We start from the raw sequence: 9607 nt of genomic DNA, 5'->3' as shown, positions 1-9607 counted from the left end.
GTTATGTTATTATGAATTTTCCATATGAGGTTATGAATTTTATGTTATGAGGTTATGCATTTAATGCCATGAGTATCTATGCAACTTTGAATGCTCATAATGTCACAAATGTTATTGATATCCGGTTTTTGTTATGAACTTTCTTATATGATGTTATGAATTTTATTCTTTGTGATTATGAATGTTCTCACATGAGATTATGAATTCTATAGTGTAGCATATTACATTCATTATAGGTGAAATCCACATTCATAGTTTAGTAGTTGGTATATGTGTGGTTATATTTTTGTTGCAATTGCAGTTGATGAAGACTTGGTGGGTGTTGTAGTAAGAAATGTTGACGAAGCTTTTGAGTTATATAATGGATATGCATACAGAGTTGGTTTTAGTGTGAGGAAAGGCCAACAACGTTATAAGGCATCTACTAAGTCAATTCAGATGAAGAGGTTCTTCTGTGCTAAGGCTGGGTATAAGCAGAAACCAAACAGTGGTGTTAAGCTTTATTCAAAGATTGATATGAGGACTGGATGTGGTGCATTTGTTCAGTTTGATGTGGGGGGTGATGGGATGTGGACAGTTACAAAACACTTGAAAGAGCACAATCACGAGTTATGTTCATTTGGCAAGAGTCATCTGCTTCGGTCGCATAGAAGAGTGGGAAACAATCAGCTTGAATATTTAAAAGACATGAAGAGTAGTGGTGTTGCATTGGCGGATGGTATGAGGTTTTTGAAACATCAGTCAGGGGGCTCTCCATTGGTTGGCTTTACCAACCGCGATGCTTACAATTCGATGGCTTCTGTGAGTTTGAAGTGTTTGGATGGATCGGATTCAAATTCTTTGGTTGAGATATTCAGGAGGAGGCAATCTAATGAGGCTGATTTCTTTTTTGATTTCGAAGTTGATTTGGATGGAAGATTGTGTAGTTTTTTTTGGAGGGATGGTCAAATGAGAAGGGATTATGAGGTGTTTGGTGATCTGTTAGTGCATGATACAACATACCGCACTAACAAATATGATATGATTTGTGGTCCTTTTGTAGGGATGAACCATCATTGCATGAATGTAATGTTTGGTTGTGGTTTTTTGATGAATGAGAGGATAGAGTCATTTGCGTGGTTGTTTAGAGCGTTTTTAAGATCCATGGATGGCAAGTGTCCACAGACTATCATGACGGATCAATGTTCAGCTATGGCTGCTGGCATTTCCATGGTGTTTCCTACATCACGCCACCGTCTTTGCATATGGCATATTGGTGAGAATTCGAAGAAGCATATTAAGGCATTGAGGAATCATAAGGATTTTCTGGATATGTTTAATTGTGTGTTGAAATACACCGAGACTGAAGCTGAATTTGAGGTTTACTGGACAAGGTATGTTATTATGAATTTACATTATATAATTCTGAATTTTCTGTCATGTCATTATGGATTTTCTGTTATGTCATTATGTATTTTCTGTTATATGATTTATGAATTTTATAATATGAGATTATGAATTCACAGTTATACAATTCTGGATTTCCTGTTATGTCATTATGTATTTTCTGTTATGTCATTATGTATTTTCTGTTATATGATTTATGAACTTTGTAATATGAGATTATGAATTCACAGTATTCAATTATGTATTTTCTGTTATGTCATTATGTATTTTCTGTTACATGATTATGAACTTTGTAATATGAGATTATGAATTTTCAGAATATGAGTAATAAACATGTGTTTTAACCTTTTCAGGATGGTTACAAAATATAATTGTCATAAGAATACATGGCTAGAGAAGCTTTATGACTGTAGGGAGAAGTGGTGTCCAGCGTTCAACAAGGATTATTTCTCCGGGGGTATTTTATCTTCGCAAAGGAGTGAAAGCACAAATCATGCAATTTCTAGGAGGCTGTCCAAGACTGCTGGTTTATGTGATTTTTATTCATCATTTGTGAGTGTTATATCTGAATGGAGAAGTAAGGAAAATGGCGAGGATTTCCGGTGTTCTCAAGGAGTACCCGCCATGATGTTGGATCATGTGAAACTCCTTTCACATGCTAGAGAGGTTTATACAATTGAGATATATTTTTTGTTCGAGGAACAATTTATGAAAGGTAGCTCTTGTTATCAAGAAATGGTGTTGAACGATGGTTGTAAGTGCAAGTATCACGTGTGGCGACCAGACATAGATATCATAAGGCATGAAGTAACCTTTAAGGCAATCAATTTGGATATATGTTGTAGTTGCAAGCTGTTTTCAGAATTGGGAATACTTTGCTGCCACTGCTTGCGTATACTTCATGTGCACTGTGTTTCCAGTATTCCCGATAAATACATTCTAAAAAGATGGACTAAAAAGGCTGTTGAGCGTACAAACGTGGACATTGCATCTGTGTTTTATAATGGTGGTGTCCCTTCTTCAATTTGGGCTGTTGAGATTAGTAGGAAATTTCAAAGGCTTATTGTTTCTAGCCAAGATAACAGTGTTGCTAGACAATTATGTGATGAAGCCGTTGAGAATGCAAGGAAAAACATTGAAGCTGAGATTGGGGATGTGAACACTGAGGAGGGTGCTGTGTCTTCGTCAAGTGGTATTGTCCAAGACCCCTCAAGCCGGAGGGGTAAAGGTGTGAGAAATAAAAGGAGTAGTAGTGTTATTGAGAAGAAGTACAATGCAGCAAGGGGAAGAAAGAGCGCTGCAAACAAGCTTGCTTCAATTACAAAGGGCTCTGTCCAATCATTGGTCTTGGAAAATATTTCAGAGATTGCTCGTGATGGATATCTTGTACATCCAAGCACCGGGGGTTCACAATTTGTTCATTTTAATAAGAATGTAGACCACGATGTAGCTATAGACTGAGATCATGTTAACAGTATGTACTTATGAATTTTATGATTTTTAGATATAGGTTGAGAATTATGTGTCAGATTATGAATTTTCCTTTGCCAGTTTATGAACTTTCATTTACCAGTTTATGAACTTTCCTTTACCAGTTTATGAATTTTCCTCTATGTGATTATAAATTTTCCTCTATGTATCAGATTATGAATCTTCCTTTATCTGATTATGAATTTTCCTTTATGTGATTATGAATTTTCCTATATGTGATTATGAATTTAGAGTATGTGCTTATGTATTTTATGCTATTCAGATTTTATGAGAATTATGTGCCAGATTATGAATTTTCCGTTGCCAGTTTATGAACTTTCATTTACCAGTTTATGAACTTTCCCTTACCAGTTTATGAATTTTCCTCTATGTGATTATGAATTTTCCTCTATGTCTCAGATTATGAATCTTCCTTTATCTGATTATGAATCTTCCTTTATGTGATTATGAATTTTCCTATATGTGATTATGAATTTAGAGTATGTGCTTATGTATTTTATGCTATTCAGATTTTATGAGAATTATGTGTCAGATTATGAATTTTCCTTTTGCCAGTTTATGAACTTTCATTTACCAGCAATAGATTGTGTATTCATAGGTGCAAAATATCTGTGCACATTACAAAATATCAACAGTCAAGATTTGCTTCATGTTCACAACATATTCAAACACCAAAAAGCGGTATAGTTTCACTTCTTCTTTGAGAGATCCTTGGCTACCTTCATAACTCGCAATCTTTCAGTGTTCCTACCCCATGTGATAATGTTTGATGCGTATTTAGCTCTAAGCTCCCAAATGAAGTCAGCCTTCAAAAAAAAAAATAAAAAGATGTTAAAAAACAAAACAAAAAAAAAAAAAAAAAAAAAAAGCAAATCTAAGTTGAAATTAATATATCTTATACTCTTACGTTTACATGGGTGCCTATCTTGAATCCACTGTCCCAATCTTAAACATTCCCCTTGTAGGACTCCATGTGTCGCATGACATATATGCCACAATCAATGACATTGTCAAGCTCCTTCCAAGGAATGGCCAAGTATGATACAGGAAGGTTTTGTATCTTACGGAGTAGGGGGGATTTTTCTGCAGTCAAGTACTCTTTCAAAGCATTCATCTGGACAAAAATGAAACTAGTGTGATTATGATTCACATGAAATGTATAACAAACGTTTGAAAGGTCAAGTTTAAGGTTAAGTTACCAGTAGATTTGGGCAATCTTCATACTTGTCAGCTTCAGTAACACCCTTCGGCAACATCTTGTTGTCAATGATTTCAACACTTTTTGAGATGGTGTTGATGCAGACAACAAAGTAGTGTTCGTGTCGAAGCACGGGGAAAAATAGCTAACATCAAAAGAAGTAGTTAGAATAGAGAAGAAATATGTAATTAATGAATAAATGTTGAAGGTGGGTAATTATAAATTACCAAATCAGCATCATTGACATCAAGATTTTCAAATTTTGAAATCTCATACTGTAATCGCTCGTTGAAATTATCCTTCCGCTTTTGAAGCGGAAGATTCTTCATCCACTGTTCAGATGGGTCGAGTTGAAGCTAAGGGGAAAAAAATACGTATCAATGATAAGTTGTGCAATATGTAATGGCAGTCATACGTAATTCATGATATCATAACATAAAATCCATAATATTACAAAGAAAATACATAACAACAAAACAGAAAATTCATAATATCAAAGTTGTAATTTCATAACTCACAATAGAAAATTCATAATGCCATATGGGAAAATTCATAATCTCACATTAGAAAGTTCATAATATCAAAAATGTAACTTCATAAACTCACAATAGAAAATTCATAATATGATATGAGAAAATTCATAATCACACACAGAAAATACTTAAAATCCATAATATTACAAAGAAAATACATAACCACATAACTGAAAATTCATAATATCAAAGTTGTAATTTCATAACTCACAAATAGAAAATTCATAATGCCATATGGGAAAATTCATAATTTCACACAGAAAATACATAATCTCACATCAGAAAGTTCATAATATCAAAAATGTATCTTTATAAACTCACAATAGAAAATTCATAATCACAAATATAAAATACATATTTACATGACATAAAATACAGAATGGTTTAACAGGAGATTCAGAAGTGAGCAGAGTAAAAATTGTTGTTATTAACTTACATGTACCAACGTGCTAAAATAGATGCACTTTGGCTTCCCCAACGCCCGTTTTGTGTTGAGGAGTGTAAGCCTCAACGCCCATACATCTATGAATGTGTTAAAAATTTCACCGCTTCGGAGGGTGTGGAAATCTCCTCTTGTCATTGAGAAATCATCAAAGATAAACAGAGTTTCACTATATGAACAAAAAATTTTGATAAATAGGTAAATAAATTAATATATGGTTGTAAATGTGAAATATAAATGAAAATAAAAAGTTTTCTAAATGGTTAGAGTCAAACATACTCCACTGGATGATCTGTAGAAACATCCATGAAGGCGTAGTTTGATACGGCCCTCTCGGTCACACTGGCATTATGGACAAATGGCACATTCTTTGTCCAAAAAGGTGATCTCAAGTTTAACGGGATGTTTTTGTATTTCCGGACTGGTCTCTTTCGCCTGGTGACATCCTCGACATCAGATTCACTGTCCAGAAATGCACTGTAAACACACGAAGATAGTTAATATCATCATAGTTGCACAATTTCAGGTTAGAAAGTTCATAACTGCAGTACATAAAATTCATAAATACAGAACAGAAAATACATAACTGCATATCAGAAAGTTCATAATATCAAAAATGTAATTTAATACTCATAATAGAAAACTCATAATCTCATATGTGAAAATTAATAATATTTCAGAAGAAAAGTCATAATATAATATCAGAAAGTTCATAACACAATTTCATATTCTAATTAGTTTACCTATCAATATCGTCGAGGGTAGCAGGTAGTGTAGCAGCAGGCGTAGAAGTATTAGCAGCATCAGGGACATCTCTGGCGAATGGAACCTTGATCAATGGAGTTATTTCTCGTCTTTCAGAACTTGATGTAGCAGGGGTAGCAGCATATGCTTCAGAAGATGAAGCAGTAGGGGTAGCAGCAGTGGTAGGAACATGCGTAGGAGCAGGGAAAGAAGCAGGGGAAGAAACAGCCGTAGCACCAAGCGTATCAGCAGGGGTTGTAGCAGGGATAGCGGTAGGAGTAGTAGAGAGTGTAGCAGCATCAGCAGCACCGGGAGTGTCTTTCACAATGTTCTCAACAAGGGCATCCAATTCATCTTCATCCATTGCACTTTGCTCACGTGGTTCATCAACCAATGGTGCCGGGGTATAAGAGATCCCTAAATCAAATGAGGGAGGGTCAATCTCCATTTGCCGATTGGTCTTATGGAAGGCTTCAACCAAGGCATCAACAGCCTTTGTGAAAGACTCTTGGCCAAAGAAGATGTCGTCTAGTTGAGAGGAGGTTGGAGTTGGTGGTCTTTCTATTGTGCTTGCAACGCCAATCATGGTGGAAATTCCAGAAAATGCGGCCTTCATAACATCCACCGGTGCGTTTTGTCTGCCAACTTCAGCCATAGCCTCACCGAATTCCAAGACATCAGCAGCAAGGCGTTGTAGAACCCGCGTGACCCTATCAACACTAGACGGCGGCACAGAGATGGTTGGGACTGGTTGGGCGGAAGTAGAAGCGATACAATCAGCAGTAGGCTTTGCAATACGAGGGATAACTTTCCCTTTACCATATCCACCCGACCTTTTCTCAGCGGAAACCCTTTGCCGTGCAAGTTTACTTGTCCATGCAGTAATGCTTGGATATGTTCTTTGAATGCTCATTCCTTTGAATTGGACCCGATCAAAGTAGAATAGCTACAATGTTGAACAAAAAAGTAAAATAAAAAAGTTATAATCACAGAATTCATAATTACACTACAGAAAATTCATAATATCATAATAGAAAATTCATAATCCATATGAACATTATATTCAACTATCATATTATGGATTTTATGTTATGCAATTATGAACTTTCTATTATGAGATTCATTATTGCATAATACTATAAGAACATTCATAATGATAACAAGGAAAATTCATAATTACATAAAGGAACATTCATAATCAAATAAAGGAAAATTCATAACCTGACAAATACAATTCTCACAAAATGTAAATAGCATAAAATTCATAAGTACATACTGTAAATTCATAATCACATAAAGGAAAATTCATAATATGACACATATAATTCTCATAAAATCTAAACAGCATAAGAGTCATAAGTACATACTCTAAATTCATAATCACATAGAGGAAGATGCATAATGACATAAAGGAAAATTCATAATCAGATAAAGGAAGATTCATAATCTGAGACATAGAGGAAAATTCATAATCACATAGAGGAAAATTCATAAACTGGTAAAGGAAAGTTCATAAACTGGTAAATGAAAGTTCATAAACTGGCAAAGGAAAATTCATAATCTGACACATAATTCTCATAAAATCTGAATAGCATAAAATACATAAGCACATACTCTAAATTCATAATCACATATAGGAAAATTCATAATCACATAAAGGAAGATTCATAATCAGATAAAGGAAGATTCATAATCTGAGACATAGAGGAAAATTCATAATCACATAGAGGAAAATTCATAAACTGGTAAAGGAAAGTTCATAAACTGGTAAATGAAAGTTCATAAACTGGCAAAGGAAAATTCATAATCTGACACATAATTCTCATAAAATCTGAATAGCATAAAATACATAAGCACATACTCTAAATTCATAATCACATATAGGAAAACTCATAATCACATAAAGGAAAATTCATAATCAGATAAAGGAAGATTCATAATCTGAGACATAGAGGAAAGTTCATAATCACATAGAGAAAAATTCATAATCACATAGAGGAAAATTCATAATCTAACACATATAATCTACAATCTGAATATCATAAGATTCATAAGTGGAGCTAGAGCTTACCAATATGAATGTCATTGGTCCAGTAAAGAAGCTATTACTTTTCTTCCTGTACTGCTCGATGGACTTTATCAGAGAGTTGTAGGTGTAGCCACACCAGTTGTACTCCTTTATCTCATCAACATTAATCAAGGAGTTGAGGATTCTGTTGTTGCAGTAGCGGTTCTGAAATCCCCTCATCATGCACGAAACAGTCAAGACCATGAAGTCTCTCTTAAAGTCATCTCCAGAATCTCCCCTCTGAACTATGACATCTCCCATCTGGGTAGTGACTGGGGAACCAAGCTTAATATTCCACCGTTCCCTCCAGCTTTTCAAGAGAGCCCTGTATTCTGGTGTCCCCTGTTCATCATATTTTGGGGGCCTCAACAACCTTCTTTTCTCCTCTTGGAATGCCAAGAGTGTACTCAACGTCCTCTTCATCAACTGTGAGCTTGTCGTTCTCCAGCTTGAAATGTGTTTGGAAACCTCAAAGTTGGCTATCAAATACTGAACTAATTGTGACTCATTTGCGCACAATTGAAGGTCCAACAGGGCTCCAAATCCAATATCACGGACAGCTTGTTTTTGTTCTGGCAGTAGTTGTTGTACAAGCCTAAACATGGTCTTTGGTCCCATCCGTGTGCTGAAGTAGGGAGTAGAACTCCCCTCTGCACAATCACCTCCAATGTCTGTGTTGCCCCTATGTCTGTCATTTATTTGCTTTGACCTCTTTTCTCTAATAACTTCTTGCTCGAGCAGGTCATCAGAGTGCTGCTGGGATGGTTGAGCAGCCTGTGAGTCAAGTACAGCCCGTGTTGTTCGTTTTCTCTTGCTTTTTGTTGTAGGGGTGACTGCAGTGTTGTGTTCAGCCGCCGTCTGTGAGGGTTGTGATGGTTCTGCAGCTTGAGAGCTCAAGACTGCCTTTGTTTGTGAGCGTGTTGTCCTTCGTTGAGCAGTGTCCATTGCTTTTATTAAAAACGTTAGAAAGCAAGTAACTCATATACAACATATAATATAGATTGATGGAAGGAAAATATATTCCTTATTTCAGTAGAGAGGGGGGATGGGGAGTGCCGAATAAATCCAGCCATGCTCTACCGAAAAGAATATAATGTCCTTCAATAACAGTTACACATAATTGGTAATATAGTAACATAAAATTCATAATTTCACAAAGAAAATTCATAATACCAGAACAGAAAATTCATAACCTTAGAACAGAAAGTTCATAACTGCAATATAGATCAGAATCCATAATCTCATATGAGAAAATCCATAATTCCATATTGTCCATCAATAACAGTCACATATAATTGATAGTATAGTAACATACAATTCATAATATCTCACAAAGAAAATTCATAACCTCAGGACAGAAAATTCATAACTCCAAAACAGAAAGTTCATAACTGCAACATAGAAAATTCATAACTACAGAACATAAAATTGACAACTCACAATACAGAATTCATACTCTCTACGAGAAAATTCATAATCTCTAACAGAAAATACATAACCACATATAAGAAAGTTCATAACAGCAAAAATGTAATTTCATAGGCACAATAGAAAATTCATAATCTCACACAGAAAATACATATTTGCATGACATAAAATACATATTTGCATGACATAAAATACATAAGTGAATGGACGTTATGGACATTCAAAGCTTGCATAGAAAGTGAATAAACAGCAGTCCAGTAAAACCATATACGAATCAATTCAGACATGGTTAATCTACACGTATATAATGCGACAGA

The 9607-nt window shown here is 35.0% G+C and overlaps 1 protein-coding gene across 1 annotated transcript; it reads left to right on the top strand.

Moving 5' to 3' along the window:
• Positions 1 to 270: 270 nt before the first annotated feature.
• Positions 271 to 2847, top strand: LOC109191018 (protein FAR1-RELATED SEQUENCE 7-like). Its single transcript, XM_019341606.1, has 4 exons — positions 271 to 900; positions 1165 to 1373; positions 1740 to 2052; positions 2146 to 2847. Exons 1-4 carry the CDS (start codon positions 271 to 273, stop codon positions 2845 to 2847), a joined length of 1854 nt encoding a protein of 617 aa, XP_019197151.1.
• Positions 2848 to 9607: the final 6760 nt, after the last annotated feature.

The sequence above is a fragment of the Ipomoea nil genome, unplaced genomic scaffold (assembly GCF_001879475.1).
Source record: "Ipomoea nil cultivar Tokyo-kokei standard unplaced genomic scaffold, Asagao_1.1 scaffold1612, whole genome shotgun sequence".
NCBI classification, from domain to species: domain Eukaryota; kingdom Viridiplantae; phylum Streptophyta; class Magnoliopsida; order Solanales; family Convolvulaceae; genus Ipomoea; species Ipomoea nil.
This window is presented reverse-complemented; position numbering and strand designations above follow the sequence as displayed.